The sequence below is a fragment of the Ursus americanus genome, chromosome 12 (genome assembly GCF_024610735.1).
Source record: "Ursus americanus isolate L20-20 chromosome 12, mUrsAme1.1.p, whole genome shotgun sequence".
In the NCBI taxonomy this organism is placed as follows: domain Eukaryota; kingdom Metazoa; phylum Chordata; class Mammalia; order Carnivora; family Ursidae; genus Ursus; species Ursus americanus.
The window spans coordinates 52,728,697-52,745,936 of NC_142138.1; the positions used below are offsets into that span (position 1 = coordinate 52,728,697).

The 17,240-nt window shown below is 31.9% G+C and overlaps 1 protein-coding gene across 2 annotated transcripts in view; it reads right to left on the reverse strand.

Moving 5' to 3' along the window:
• The window catches only part of COL11A1 (collagen type XI alpha 1 chain), a 188,095-nt gene that overhangs the window by 97,722 nt on the left and 73,133 nt on the right, over positions 1-17,240 (reverse strand). For both annotated transcript variants that reach the window (XM_045801647.2, XM_087866138.1), the window contains 13 exons: positions 16,723-16,806; positions 14,582-14,638; positions 11,249-11,302; positions 8,048-8,101; positions 7,876-7,929; positions 7,635-7,688; positions 6,396-6,449; positions 6,231-6,275; positions 4,950-5,003; positions 4,403-4,447; positions 4,071-4,124; positions 3,568-3,612; positions 1,066-1,119 (listed from right to left, as the gene is read on the reverse strand). In XM_045801647.2, the coding sequence (XP_045657603.1) occupies positions 1,066-1,119; positions 3,568-3,612; positions 4,071-4,124; positions 4,403-4,447; positions 4,950-5,003; positions 6,231-6,275; positions 6,396-6,449; positions 7,635-7,688; positions 7,876-7,929; positions 8,048-8,101; positions 11,249-11,302; positions 14,582-14,638; positions 16,723-16,806 (708 nt within the window). The remainder of the gene's footprint in view (positions 1-1,065; positions 1,120-3,567; positions 3,613-4,070; positions 4,125-4,402; positions 4,448-4,949; positions 5,004-6,230; positions 6,276-6,395; positions 6,450-7,634; positions 7,689-7,875; positions 7,930-8,047; positions 8,102-11,248; positions 11,303-14,581; positions 14,639-16,722; positions 16,807-17,240) is intronic.

Sequence of the window (17,240 nt, forward strand, 5' to 3'; positions counted from 1 at the left end):
ATTTCAATATGACTTCTATTTTGCATATTGATCAAATAATCAAACATGCATCTTCAAAAGGCAGCTAAGGCATATGAATGGGACATTTGAAAATATAGCACGATCACAAATACTAATAGTGTTAATAATAAATTATTGAGAGTCAGTAAAAAAAAAAAAATGTATAACTTCATCACAATTACACCCAGTAAAAATTTTGTATGCTAGCTCTAAAATATAAGTAGTTTGAGGAGATAAAAAGAAACATAAATAACAAATTTTTTAAAATAACAACTGCAGGGTTGCCTGGGTGACTCAGTCATTAAGCATCTGCCTTTGGCTCAGGTCATAATCTCAGGGTCCTGGGATCCAACCCTGCGTCAGGCTCCCTGCTCAGCGGAGAGTCTGCTTCTCCCTCTCCTCCCCGCTTATGCTCTCTCTTGCCATCTCTGTCACTATCTCTGTCTCTCAAATAAACAAAATAAATAAATAAAATAAATAAAATCTTTAAAAAAAAACAACTGCATATATTATATAATTACTTATTTTAATATTATGCTTTGGGGTACAATAAACATTGCTATATTTCTAGAAAAGGTAGAAATCTCTGAAAGTTGAGAAATTTTCATGGAAGATGTTTGAGGAAATTTACTAAATGGTGAGAAATTACTCCTGGACCCTCAGGAAACATGTACTTTGAAAAGTGAGAGAGAATGGGAAAGCACTTTCTATGGGGAAAAAAAAAAGACCACAGGACAGGTATAGCAATAAATTCTCACAGAATGCTGAGAGAAAAGTGAGTGGATGTGTTTGCCTGGAACTGACGGTTCATGAGGAAGTAGGAAGATCTTGAAATTCTCGCACCAGAGTACTAGAATGAGCGTATCCAAGGACCACTGCATGATCCTAAAAGATTTTGCAATATGGAAGTGACATGATGAAATGGTATTTTAGAGGGATCAATGTTTCGTTACTGGTTCAATTTGTTTTTATCACTGACTTCAGAAAATCACTTCTAAAACACATGTAAAATTTATTTTTGGAGATAATATATAGAAATTTTAATGACAAGTAACTATTACTTACAGGAGGCCCATCAGCCCCAGGAAGTCCTGCAAGGCCTGGTTTTCCTTGTGGTCCCTAATCAAATAGAGAAAGAGAATATTTTATTTTAAAAAATGAGAATAATGAAAAGTCTAACTTTTACATAGGAATATGCTATTAATAAAACAAGTCACTGGTTTTTATCTATATATCTATATCTATATTTGCCTACCACAATAAACTAGAGCTTAGAGAATAAAAAGAAAAGCAATATGGGTCAAGAATATATTGACTTATACCATCGAAGAAGTAAACACTGCATATTTCCGTCAAAGATGTTAATAAGTGCTAATTAAAATAATTATATGGTAACATCAATGAAACATAACTAATTTTTAAAATGTGTTAAGAAATGTTATATTGTGACAGTTATTCATGGGACACAAAGAAAAACATAGCTAATATTTTGATGTCAAAGTATAAACCTAACATGCAGGTATTAAAACAAAGTAACTATTTATTGAACACATTACTCTAATTTCTTTTTACCCATGGAGGGTTTCAAATGTTTTTTAACATGCCATCACTACAGTTGGAACATAGTAAGAATGACCACCATAGGAAGTAAACTGTTTCTTGATAGGAAGATAGGCATTCTGCTGAGAATAACTAACTTATCAAGTCTCCAGAGCCCAAACAATTATAGCTTACTGATCAAATAATCAGGCAGAATTTAGAACAAATTGAAAGGGAAAAGCTATATAAGCAAGCCTAGATATTGGACATAATACCCATTTCCATTCTCAAGAGAGTATTTAGGACAAGTGTTGTATTTATATAGACTTATAATCTAGAGCCTACAAGAGATGTAACTTAAATCATAACAGAACAACAAAGAAATTGAAAATAACCTTTAACTTGAACAATTTATATTTTATAACTAAGGTTAACTGCATCTCATTTAAAGAATTTAAATGTTTCAATTTACCACTCTGCAAAGTCATTTTCAGTCAGGTAATGTAACATTATGTAATAACCATTGCAAAACACTATATTTTTAATGGTAGTATTTTGTCAGTCACATAAATTATCTTTTGCTCTCAAGACAATGGTCTCATTTCTTTGAAAGAAGACGTAAAGTACAAATGCAGAACTATTTCATTAATTATTCTTATCAGCAGTTGTGATTTTTTATGACAATGACCTATGGGCAATACTACATGGATTTTTTGTTGCTGCTATATTTAAGGGACTAGAAATATTAAAAATCTTCAGCTATAAAATGATTTTATTTTAAAAATTAAGTTAACCATTCTGACTGGTGTGAGGTGATACCTCATTGTGGTTTTGATTTGTAGTTCCCTGATGGTGAGTGATGTTGAGCCTCTTTTCATGTGTCTGTTAGCCATCTGGAATCTTCCTTGGAAAAGTATCTATTCATGCCTTTTGCCCATTTCTTAACAGGATTATTTGGGTTTTTTGGGTGTTAAGTTTGATAAGTTCTTTATATATTTGGGTGTTAAGTTTGATAAATTCTTTATATATTTTGGGTACTAACCCTTTATCAGATATGTCATTTACAAATATCTTCTCCCATTACATAGATTGCCTTTTAGTTTTGTTGACTGTGTCCTTTCACTGTGCAGAAGCTTTTAATTTTTATGAAGTCCCAATATTTTATTTTTGCTTTTGCTTCCCTTGCCTCAAGAGACATATCTAATAAGAACCCAATGTTTATAGCAGCATGATCAACAATAGCCAAATTATGGAAAAAGCCCAAGTGTCCATCGACTGATGAATGGATAAAGAAGATGTCATATATATCCATATCCATATATATATATATATCCATACACTTAAAATGAGTGAAATTTTATGACGTGAAATTATACCCCAGTAAAGCTGCTTATTTTTTTTTAATTATATGTTCACAGAAATCAATGAAAATAAGGGGAAAAGGTACTAAAAAGAACCAGCTAGCACTGTACTGTAACTACAGGGGACAGGAACTATTAGTTAAGGAATCGGCAGAAGAAATCGGGGAGAAAGACATCTCTTTAATTAAAGATTTATTCTTGTTTTGATCCAGACACTGAGTTATTAACAAGAACATCTTTTGCCATTTATACGTGAAAAATGGTGAGAATGATAACTTCACAATTTTCTCTTAATCAGATCTTGCTAGAAACCCTTTGTCGCAGGCAAACCTAATGACATTTTTTTAAATAATGAGAAAGAAAAGGAGAACCAAAATGAAGAGAAAACATTCATTCATACCAGTGCATTTTTAAAATTAATATAGCTGAGAATGTCACATTTGGAAGCTATCCAAATGGAACTATGTGAATTTTATCATTTCTAGTTCAGAGATGTATGAATGACTTCCCCTCATACTGTACTCTCAAGATTTTACTCCAGATTAATTCCTTATGTGCTGAGCCATCTCGACATCTTATCAAAAACAGAAGGCAGACTTTGCTTCTGCCTAAGGGTGACAACCCCAAATTGGTGACCAGGCATTACCAGAACCCCAGAGTAACTTACTTTTTCACCAGGAGGACCGATTGGACCTTGTGGACCAGGAAGACCCTATTTTAAAAGAATTTATTTCATATGTCAGGAACCACATCATAAGAATACATTTTTTTAAACAGAAAAATAACCTTCTATTTCACATGAAATGAGTCATGAGAATCTATATACATTCCCCACATTTCCCAGAAAGTTTTGGAACACTGTGAGGCATTTTACACAGGCTACTCTTCTGGCAGTGGGACTGTAATGTGATCCTAGTCAGAACCCTTCTGCAGGTGTGGCTATTCGTGCTGGCATTCCATGAACACTGAATGACTCATTTTATTCTTGGAAAAAAGGGGCCTCTGCAAATTTGCTCAAATTTTTAAAAAAGAGAATAAAGAATTATCTTCCTACTTTCGCGTTGCAAACATTTTTAGCCCTACATGGAAATGCTGAAGCTGCCCGTGTTCTCATGAAAAGATACCATCTTACCCCATTATCTCAAAGGAGCTGCAGTGGCATGGACTTACCTGAGGTCCTGGATTCCCTTGCTGACCTGGAGGTCCAGGTTCTCCTTGGGGACCCTGCCAGAGAAATATATAGAGTCTTTAATAGAGCTATTTCACGTAGTTGTTTTCTTTTTTTCTTCTCAATTGAAAAACAGTCCCCAAATCAGTTTTCTCTATCTGGAAAATCTCATAAATATTAATGCTAGCAGAAGCTAATGGACTTAGCAAAATGTTATTTTTGCTATTTTATTTGCTGTTATTTTGTAAATTTTTATTTTAGATATAGCAACAGAAGCGGTTTGTTAGTACCTAGATTATAGAAATGAGTTATTTTACAGATGATTTCTACATACCATGTTTCCTTTTGGTCCTGGGGGGCCATCTACACCTGCAATACCCTTCAATAAAGAAAAAAGAATTATGTACATTTTACATATATGCAAATATTTTTACATATGTAATTACATATATAATATATATATGGATGTTTATAAGTTTAAATGCTACAACAGAAAATTTTTTAAAATTTAACCTAATAACCTGACACCCACTAGCCTAGGGTGACTAAAAATCTTTTTAGGATTTAGAGATGAGGAAAAAAGCAAGGTCTATACTCTCCTATCCGTGTCCACTTTGGAGACAACCTAGCAGCATTTTCCACTGTGTGTTGGAAATTTGACATGAAACACTAAAGCAGATAAACCAAAAAGAAGAGGAAAGAAAGAAACGGATGGGGGGGAGAATAATCAGTTTAACTGCCAGTCAGCATCATTAGGTCTTAGAATATAACAAAGCAGTAAATACCTAGCTGTCTACTGAAAGCTGTCATGGCCTTAAGATTTAAAATGTCTGACAACAAGCTTTCCCTAGAAAATTCTGAATACTTCCAGCAATACATACAGGCTGCCCAGTAGGTCCTGGAGTCCCCCTTGGTCCCAGCAAACCTCGTGGACCCTAGAAGGGAAACCAAAAAACAAAAAAAGAAACAATATGTCCTCATAAGAAATGCCCTCAAAATACACTTCCTCCTCCAAAGAAATTTAATGTAATGTTTAGAGTAAAAATATCCATACATCTTCTATTAACACACTGCCTGTGGTGTTTAAAATACCATTTTTATGTAACACAAATATCTCACGTTTATCCTGATCCAAAAGTCAAAATGGGTAACACAGAGTTTAGCACATAAACTATGTATCTTTGATTCTATAAATTTACATATGAGTCACTTGGGAAATTTAAAAAATAGGAAATAGCTTAATATTTTGTCACTTTTGTGTCATTTTCTGATTTGAATGGCAACACTGAATCTTATTAAATCTTATGATACAATCAGACAGTCTATACACATCAAAAAATCCTGGTTTTCTTGTTTTGTATTAGGTAAATTCCTTCTTCAGAGAATATTCATAAAGGGAAAGAAACAAACAGGTATTTAAGCAAACTATATGTGTGGGTGATAGAAATCATTTTCCTGAGAGATTTTTTAAAATTATTATTCTTTAAACTTAATCAATCTCTTCTCTTCTTTTTCCCCCTCCTCCACCGGCTCCACCTTCTTTTCCTTCTTTAGAAAAATGAGTACAGTAATTTACTGCCTCTCCTACTCCCTAGCGCCATCATGCCTTTGAGTTGACAGGCTCTATAATGGGACAAACTAGGACTGAGATGAAGAGGCCTGGCTCTAGTCTGGTGTTTTGATTAACTAGCTTTGGGTAAACCTCCCCAATTCAGTTTCCTCATTTGTACAGTTTAGTGGAAAAAAATAATATAATTTAGCACATTTTATCCTTATATCTGATATATACTAGGCACCTAATTTTTTGTTCCTTCTGGCTGTTAAGATCCATTTATCCTAAATATATGAATGGATTCTGGAGCCATCGATGATATAAAAAAATAAGATAAAACGAAGAAATAGCAACAAAAACTAGGTAAGATTTTTGGCTGAAAAAATGTTCTGTTTCACATTTCTTTCCTTTCAATTGTCTAAGACTTTCTGTATAACAAAGCTCTATGTGCCCTTCTTTTAAAATGTTTTCCCATAATGATTACCTGGTTTGTTAGCTTAGGTGAGACTGCTATAGTCACCTGAGTTTATTATTGACTTTATAGGTACATCACCAAGAACTATTCTTCTGAAACAGAGTATTATTTTTTTAAAAAATGAAAGTTGCTTACAGCTTCACCTGGAAGACCCCTAGGTCCTATTTCTCCATCTTCTCCCTGTCATTGACAAAATGAATGGTAGGGTAACGCAATTAGACAATGTATCAATTCAACATGACTTTGTTCTCTTACATTTTCATTTCAAATATTTCTTAAAAGAAATTAAATTTAATATACCCTCATTCCATCTTCTCCAGGAGGACCAGGAGGACCTTGGGGACCCCGTTCACCCTATTAAATAAATATAAATACAATTAGAAAATGAAATAAAGCAGAATGTTTAGAAGTCTATACTACAGCTATCCTGCTGAATATACAGACAATTTGGCAGGAAAACATATACTTTCTTTGTCCTCAGAACACTGCAGAGATAAATCATAATTTTACATTGACTTTATATATTACCGTGCTAGAAAAAAAATGTTCCTTCAACTTGAAAAACAAAAAGGTTTGAATAAAATACCTAAAATAATTTTCAGACAATTATTACAAACTAAATCATGTAGAAAATTATTTTGCTGAAGATTGTTTTAAACAGATACAGTTTGGTGATTTTAATTTAAATTTTTTCTGCTTCTAAGAGATTCATAGTGAATCAGCACAACTAACTATAGCTAAAGAAATTTTGGATTTTTTAAAAAACTACATCTCTTGACGTGGGGTTGGTATACACTAAATTATCTTGCTAGACATCTATAGTGTTCTCTTTTCTTTTTTCTTTTCTTTTAATATTCTCCAATTTACGTAAAGGTTGTCTTATCTTCATTCCTAACTTCTGGAGAAGAAAAATGTGAAGGTCCAAAGCTTTATTTTGTCTGAGAGACTTCCTCTTTGCTTAATTTCTCACTAAAAATATCCACTGGATTCCTGTTCAGCATGGTGGTTTGTTTAGCTTTTGCAAATTATAAGCTCTTGCACTGGATTGCAAGCTTATATTATCACAAGAAATAGCTTGTGGTGTATCTATCTATGGGCACCATGTAACAAGATAATAAAATACAGTGCCCAGTATATTGTTATATTGATTGACTGCCTAAAGCGGACTCTATTAAGTATATTTCCACAAACAAAATGTAAGAGGGAAATTAAGGTGATTATCAAAAATTAGAGGCAAAATTAAATCTCCACACTCATCTTTCTATAAATATGATATTTTCCACATACATGTAAAGATTCTGCCTGAATTTACATTTGGATGATTAATGTTTAAAAGTAAAGAACTTATATCGATATTGCATGTGTAATTTCTATTTATCTTTCTTCAAGTATGTACTAGATGTCATAACTTACTAAATTACTAGATGCACAAGTATTTAATTTTCTTTTTTGATTTCTTAAAGTCTATCAATTCTAAAAAAATTTCGTAATATTCTTGTATTATCTCAGTATGCAAAGTGACAGAATGGTATATCTTACCCTGTGACCTTTGTCACCTGGCAGACCCGGAAGTCCATCAAATCCCCGATCCCCCTGTAAAATCATCATCATCATCATCATCATCATCATTATCATCATCATCACATTCTCAACCTAATTCTATACTGTAATGTAAATATGAAATATTCGTTCATATCAAGAAACTCTATTTTAAAACATAAAATTTTCAGGAGTGAACCGACATACAAGATCTGAGTAAATGAATATATGAGCTCCAGACCTTTGCCCCAGGTTCTCCTGGCATTCCTCTTCCTCCATCAGCACCTGGACGACCCTGAAAATGCCAAGAACATGACTAAGCAAAAAGGATTCCTCCTGGCACAGAGTAAAAGGAAACAAGATAACTGATGATTTCAGATGCCCTCAAAATACACAATGAAAACCAGTCCTACCCTTTTTCCAGGTTTTCCCGTTGGACCAGGTGGACCTTGAACACCACGAGGGCCCTATATCAAAACATTGCAATTTATTCATTTTATGGAATTCTTGATCAATAAACTGAATCACACAGAGACAGGTGGTTTTAGAAATGTATATCCTCTTAGCTTTACCTGAATTGTTTTAACATAAATTATTTCTTACGTAAAAGCTCAGATAAAGCAGAAGATCGATTTTTCTTAAAAAAATTCATATTATTTCATTAAGTTTATAGAGACATCTGATTACAATTAAACAAAAGAAATACAAAGTGATAGTTTAACCTTTAAAGAAAATCCTCACTTACTTTATTTTCAAAATCTTAGGGTTTTACATTTCCCTTGACTGAAAACACTCTTCACCATCCATCTCATTCCTCTTCTCTTTCCAAACCCTTTTTCCTTCACCTTTCTCCTTTATCTTTTGGAGATCCTCTTCCCCATATTTATTCTTTTATTCAACTTACCACATGGAATATAATTGCCTTTTTTAATAGTTGAATCTCCCATTAAATTGTTAAGTGCTGTGGTTTTAGACTCAGTCTTTTCTCCATTATACTCCTACAACTTAGCAAAGTGCCTGGTACATGTTTCTTTCCATCATCTACAAAATATTGGAGGACAATTTGGCGATCCCAAATGCAAATTATTGCCTGGTACCATGCCATGTCAGATTAAAGGTTAAAGATTCTCAATATGTTTCTTTCTTGAAGTAGTACAATATAATATTATGTCAACAAACAATGTCTTTGGTGGGGCTTAATACATATATTTTTAAAATAAAATTACACAGCTAATAATAGACCAAATGTAGTTCTAGTATAAACATATAGGTCTTTATATTTAATTAACTATACTTTTCAAAGTTTAACAGTATGCATATGATGAGTGTGGTAGCAAATGTAAAATACATTTAAAATTGTGAATATTTTTTATCACTGTACAATGTTGATTATAGAAATATGAAATTAAAGTTGCCTAATAATTAGAGTTTTAAAAGAATATAGCTTTTTAAGAAAACTTTTGTTGTGAAATGACTTTACCCTGTATCCCAGCTGGAAGGCAAGGGTCAATAATAACAGCACAAATCTTAATTTTTAATGAAAATGATCCTTCTTCATCTGATATTGTATTTCTTTGGACTTGAGTTCAGGAAAAATCACAAAATCCATGACAACTACTGAAATGTTTTCAGATTCAACTATTTTGTAAAGGGGTGAATTTGATGAAAAAATTTATAAATTTTCAAAAGCTTAAACTCCTTAGATTATTCAAATAAGGACATTTCAGTATTTTTATGGAATTCTCAGTTAAGTTGCAATGCTTTCCATCCTTCTATGGTAATATTAACCAACGATGATAAAGAAGGCTGCCATGTTCTGAATTACCCAATTATCTTTCTCAATTTTCTTTGATTTTTTTCCCCAATTCCAAAATAAACTGTAGTGCATCCGTACAAAAGAATACTACTCAGCAACAAAAAGGAATGAGCTATTGATGCACTCATCAGCTATGATGAATCTCAAAGGCATTATGGTGAATGAAAGAAACCAGTCTCAAAACGTTACATAATGCATGATTTCATTTGTACAGTACTCTTGAAAAGAAAAAAACTATGGTAATAAAGAACAGATCAGTGGTTGTCAGATATTAGGGGTTGGAGGGACGATGTGACTGTAAAGTATTGGCTCCAAGAAATTGCTTAAAGTTATAGAACCATTCTCTATCCGGATGATTATGGTGGTGCTTACAAAGAATATATATTGGTGTTACAATTCAATTTCACCTTGTAATATTTAAAAAATAAAACCAATTTTATTTTATTATTTTTTAAAGATTATTTTTATTTCAGTGGGGGAGGAGCAGAGGGAGAGACTGAGAGAGAATCTCAAGCAGACTCCCCGCTGAGCACGGATCCTGTCTCAGGGCTGAATCCCAGGACTCTGAGATCATGACCTGACCTGAAACCAAGAGTCAGTTGCTTAACTGACTGAGTCACCAGGCACCCCAAATAAAACCAATTTTAAAAGAAGAAAAAAAAATTAGTGAACGGCCACTTGAGAGTTCCTGCAGCCCAATCTGAATTTCTATTTATTGAGTATATCAGGAAGTATTTTCATTTAAAAATAAATGTATTTTTAGGGGCACCTGGGTGACTCCGTTGGTTAAACTTCTGACTCTTGATTTCAGCTCAGGTCATGATCTCAAGGTCCTGGGATAGAACCTCATGTGGAGCTCCGTGCTCAGTGTGGAGTCTGCTTGGGATTCTCTCTCTCCTTCTCCCTCTGCCCCTCTCCCTGCTCACACTCTCCTTCTCTCTCTCTCTCTCTCTTTCTCTCAAATAAATAAATAAAATCTTAGAGCGCTTGGGTGGCTCAGGTCATGATCCCAGGGTCCTGGGATTGAACCCCATGTTGGGCTCCCTGCTCAGCGGGGAGCCTGCTTCCCTCTCTGACTCTCATGCTCTCTCTCTCTCTCTCTCTCTCTCACTCTCTCTCTGTCACAAATAAAGTCTTTAAAAATAAATAAATAAAATCTTAAAAATAAGTAAATAAATAAATGTATTTTTAAATGTCACATTTGTTTTTCTGATTTCTAGAAAAGTTTACTTCATAAGGTGCTTATATTGAATATTTCTATCTACTTACTATCATTAAGGGAAAAATAATACTTTTAATTTGGTACCACGTAAATATAATCTAAGATCTTTCTAAAAATTTCAGCTCAGATGTTCTCAATTCTCATAATTTCCTCAGTTCTACAAAAAGTTTGAAGTTAGCATCTTTGAAGTATGTTAAATATTCTTTCTGAAAGTTTATGTTAGATTTACTCTTCACAGAAAATATTGTGGGTTTGAGGCAGGACCACTAAAAAATACAATTGCAGTAGTTCTGCCCTGCTCTGTGCAATCTCAAGTCAATTTAATATTCTGAAGGCCTATTACTATCAAGCCTTTTCCATCCTAGCTTATTATCTTCTTTTAATATTGTTTAAATTAATCAAGTTATTGGCAGTCAACTGGCCACTAGGGATTTTTCAATTAAAGGAGGTGATGTGAACTTAAAAGTAATATAAGTAATTTCTTTACTCATAAAACAGATGGCAGATACTTCAATTACCCTACAAGATAAAATGAAGTCAAAAATAAAATAAGTGAAATAGGCTATTTTTTTTTACCTGAGGACCTGGATCACCACTCTCACCTTTGGCACCAGATGAGCCAGGCCCCCCCTAAAGAAAAAAAAGTAAGAATATAATCATTTAATTGAGCAATAAGTCCTTAACTACTTCTATCCTACCATTTTCATGTGAAATAGTCAAACACTATTCAAAATATATTTCATCGAACTAGTATAATTTTATTAATTTATACAATAAAATTTTCAAACCCTTTGAAATACATCTCTTTTCAGATTTATTGTATTCCAATGTGTAAACCAAATTTAAAAGTCTCTATTTTACACATAACTACACAGAAGCCAATTTCAGGAAATCACATCGAAAGTTTCTTTACTGTGTGTACCATCACAGTACTTATGATGATACACAAGGCACTATTTATTATTATACTCTGATGCAGTACTAGAGGCAACACATTTTTACTGAATCAGGTATACACTGAATCCATTTATACAGCAAGAACTTGGCAAAATGTTATTGCTTTTACACTCAGAAATTTCTCAGACACTGAATTCTATAGCAATAAAATGTCAAGAACAGATGCTACAACTATCATTTTAATTGTCCTGAAATAATGTCAAAGCATTTTTTCCCAAAGTGGTTTGTTTATTTCCCACAAGAATAAGTCCTTATGACAAAAAACCTCTTACAAATGTTTACATAACTCAAAAAGTGCAATAAAAACCTGGCACATTAACTGGAAAAAATATAAAATCACTTTATAAAAATGTTGTGAGTTTTAAAAATAAATACTAGGCTGTTCATTCCCCTAAAAAGCTTTAGAACATTAAAATTGAACACAGTGATAACAGTTACTTCACATGGAAGAAGTATACTTTGGGTCTTTAAGAAGTTTCTGATTTATTTAAATCAATATATATTCAAATAATGGTGCATTGAATCATTATACAAAAAGATCAAAATTGTGCTAAGTCTGGAAATGTTAGCTATCTAGAGCCTCCTGGTGGCTCTAAAGGAAAATAACTATTAATCTGACTCCTAAGAAATATGGAAAATGAAGTAACATGAATATTCTAATCTTGAAAGTTAAACAATAATAACCTTCATACTTCTAATTAAGAATCCTTGCAACTGAATTTTTTCAAGAGAAAACCTAAGGTTCTATATTAAATCAGATTATTAATCACTGAATTGAACACATTTATAGGACAATTTGTTTTTAATTAATTTACTGCCCTATATTCTCTGTATATAAGCACGACCTACTCAACAAATTATAATTACTTTGTCCAAACACTTACTCTAAAAATTATCATGCAACAATTGACAGTAACAGAATAGAAAAAATAACTGCAATATTTTCTACATTCCCTGTATGTTTTATAATATAAGCCTCTACTGGTCTAGAAAAGCAATCAGACACAACAATTGGATAAAGAATTTTTCACTGGAAGAATGTTTATGTTTGTGTCTTAATATATTGATGTAGATTTTGTTTCTTTTATAATAAAATAGTTTAAGACTCTAGAATGAACAGATATTTGAAAGTCTTTCATAATTTGACATTTTGGAGCAAAGTATAATAGAAGAGAAAATGGTGAAAAGAAGCAATATGTTTTTCTCTAAATACCTACTTTTAATATTTAAGCATGCTAAAGCTTCCCATAACAAAGACTTAAGCAGTGAAATCAATTAATCTTGTATCCAACGTATGACATTGAGAAGGTGTACGCGGTTGCCAATCTTTTCTCCTCGCCAACACGCTGTGAATGACTGACCCGCCATGATTGTTTGGTGAAAACAGTAACTGCTAATGGAACATGCTTTCATTGCTATGCTTGTCAGGATGATATGGAGGAAAATTCCTTTAGAAAATGTAGTTTTAGAGATCCTGGAGTGATATTTTTAAATTAGGTAACATATGGCGGTATTTCTAAACATGCTTGACTGTAGGAATCAGCCTGGTGCACTCATTAAAAATATAGCTTGCCACATCCAACCCTGAATCTTTATCATCAGAATCTCAAGTACAGGGCCCCAAGAACTGTTATTTTTAATAAAATATACAGATAATTCTTCTGCCCCCAGATTTATAAAGCATTAGCATACTGCTGACTTTCCCTACTCATGTGAATTTGAGTTATCACTAACAAGCAATGAAATATTAACTCTATTTCTTTGTTAAGTAACATAGATTCTTCCACATTTCTTATTATTTTGCTAGAATATATGTTCTAGATGAGCCCATATCATTGAGTGTATACCTGAGTGTATACCCTTCAAAATATATAAGCTATACAAATTTTTAACCGAATTAAGATTACCATAAATTTATGCAACTACATAACAAATCTTTGAATAAACCACATGAAGAAAACTATTTATTACCCTACTAAGATCAGTAAAACAGATTAAATAATTAGAAGACTATTAACTTGATTCAAACTTGAATAAAATTGTTTTGCTGTGTCTACTAAGTAAATAAAATGTAAGATTTTAATGTTCATAGTAATAATTTCTATAAACACCATTATTTCCATAAAACATACTGAAAGCATATAAATTAATGTGAAAGAACAGGAGGAATGGCTTTTTTTAAATAGAAAAACAAATACTTAAAATAGAAATTATTTATTCAATTAATTCTAAAATCAATTAGAACCGAGGTTGGACTCCTACAGTTTTCTTTTCTCTTAAGAAAAAATATGATTTGAAAAGAATCTTTGTGTTTTTTTGTGAATTGCTACACTGCTTAACATTTGGTAAAAGTTTCAAAATATTCGAAGATACTTTTTAAAAACCACTTGGAAAATATTAGCTTGTTAGCAAGCTTGCATGGAAAAATAAAACACTGTCATTTTCCAAGAGTGTCCAAAAAACAAATTAATTTCTCTAATATCTGAAGCACTTTGTGGAATATTGAAGGCAAACTGAAGTTTAAGCCAATTATCCTGCTTTCTCCCCAGATTATGGAATAATTTAACTGACCTCAAACATTTTTTCTTTCTTAATAAAAATTCTATTAAACACAAACTTAAGTCTCAATAATTTAATGTCAAATTGAATTTTAATAACTTGGAATATTGTGCAAATAAATTATGCTTATAATTTGAAAAATTAATAGATATGACTCAACTATATTTTTCATTGCATTTATTTGATTTGAAAATTCTTCACTGAAACTTTTTTTATCAAAACTTACTGAGGACTGAATTGAAATAGACTTTTAAAATGGAAGCAAGATCAATCATAAGTAGGTATATGTATCTATTTTCATTAGCTAGAAATGTGAACAATGCTTGGCCCAAGTTGCACAAGGAACTACTAATACATGGATTTAAACATACGTTATCTTATTGAGTAACCTACCACAGGACCCGGTCTTCCAGTTAGACCCATTGGGCCAGGTGGACCTCTCAGAGCAATCTAGAAAATAAAGGAAATCAAACTCAGGGATGTTTTCCTGGACAAGCATATTAAACCACAATATTCATTTGCACAAGCTACCTGTTAAGTAACAGATGATCAACACAGTTATAATAGCTACACACCAGAAAGAGTGCCTGATTACTGAAGAACTGCAAGTTTCTAGAATGACAAATGACTTAAATAAGTATCAGATGTTCTTTAAACTACTGTATCTTGTATACAATCTTGCACCATATGTTATTATGATTCATTCAATGATAAAAGTTAAAATAGATTGTAGTATAAGATATCTAATATTTTATAATTTTTCTACTCTGAAGTGTACTTCAGAATAAAATATAGCCTTCTCTTAAACATGCTGGCACAATTATCATTGAAAATCCTTCTAGAGGTGAAGAATTTGAGGTGCTTTAAATAAAAAGTTTCTAGCAATATTTCAGGGAAAACTATGACAACTAAAGCCAGATAGCAAGCAAAATTTATCAGAAAATATGCTAATACACTTCTTTTTAACAAATGTTAAATCAAATTTAACATTACAAGAAAAATGCATTCATTTTGTATACTCATAGGCATGAGAGATTGATTACATGCACTATTGATACTGAATATTAGAAACATGAAATTAACATACTTGAAAAGCTGGAACAAGTGGAGTACAAAGGGTAAATACTTGATAGATGTTAAGTTAGTATGGTGAGCTATTTTTGAATATTAGTGATTCCAAAAGATGAATATTTAGATTATCAAAACAGATATCCAAAAATAATACTGTAATAGAAACAATATGTAAAATCATATTAGAAAAGTGCATGAGATAAAAACAGTAGGATCTCCAAAGTTCCACTACTGACTCACCATGAGATTTTTGACAATATACTTCTTAATCCTTGAGATTAAATATCTGAAAAATTGGAATTATAATGCTTGCTATCTATTTCCAAATAGGTTAAAAGGACTAATAAAATGAGGAATTCAATGGCCTCATAAAATATTTAAGCTCAAATAATTACTTTAAATTTGTTGAAAGTAATATAATTTATAAGATGAATTGTAAGAATCATTAGCAAATTATTTTAAATATTTTCAGGTGAGTGTTACACCAAGATCTAATAAACAAATTCTTTAATATTTTTGTCTTTATACGTGATGTAACCAAATAATGGCATCTTTTCAGATTGACAGACTTAATAAAGATATAAACAAATATGAGAATAAATTATAATCTTCACTTATGTTTTCAGATATTTTATGCACTCATAAATTTATGATGATAGACTTATAAATGTTAAATTTTATATACTCATAAATTTACCCAAAGTTATCACAGAAATTATTTATATCACTTAAAAAGTGGGCCCATATCCATACCAAATGTAAGCCCTTTATTTTTTTCCTTAAAAAAATCCTGTATTATGAATAAAAGTATTATACGACTTTCAACTCTTTCCTAGTCCATTCTTTAGACTTTTTAATTGCAGTGAATTTAAAAAATTATAGGTCTTATAAGATATAGTGGAAACTTTCAGCTGATAAAGGATTATAAACAATGGATTTTGTAAAAACATTATAGATTATGATGATTAGAACTTAAATACATATTTGAAGGTTTCTTTCTTATATGAAAATGCTTAAAAGAACTTAATTTCCTGGAATATTTGGGATATCATGAATAATTCATTAGATTAGGAGGAAAATTATTTCAAACCTTATTCCCTTATTTTTTTTTAATCATCAGCTTCTGTCTTAGTAGACAGATTGTATGTGAGAAATAGAGAGTGCTAGGCATAAACCTATCGATACCCTTCGAAAAAAATTTAGAAAATTTGTGTTTTGGTTTATGTGTAATTGCTAGAATTATATATGGCAATACTGCAAGAGTCAGTCATGTAACTTTAATATTCAATTACAGAAAATATTCCTACTGGAAAAAATAGATCATAACCTTAGTATTTTTTCTGTCTAAATTCAATGTTGCAGACACACACATGCACACACACGCATACACACACGCACACGTGCACACACACACAGTCTGATTTAGAATCAGCTTACAGGAATACACGTTCGTTCTTTCTTACCCGGGCTTGCTGAAGAATCGCCTGGGCCTGAGCTTCCTGAGCAGAGATGGTTGGTCCTTTGGAACCATCGCCACCATAACGAAACTTAGAAAAGAGAACACAGAGAAGTTCAAAATTAGCCTTTGTCAAAAAGGTGCCTTAATTACTAATTAAAAACTATTTACTGAAAATGGTGGGATTTTATAAAAGTACAAGGTAACTTATATGACTCAAGATACTTAGATTTTTCTTTTTAATTCTCCTGCCCATAATGGAAGTTCTCTGGACCATGTTTACCATTTGTAGAAGAGATTAGAGACTTCTGATTCTAAATTCCATAGTCTCTGAAAAATCTGGAATAAGTCATCATATATTTTTACCTGTACAGATTTTACCTATTTCTATTAATTCATTTGTAAAAAATCCAAATGTACTCAGTTCAGTGGTGGTTATAGATCAATTGCTATTTTGTGGCGCAAACTTTTTTTTTTTTAAATTAAGATTTTATTTATTTATGTGACAGAGAGACAGCCAGTGAG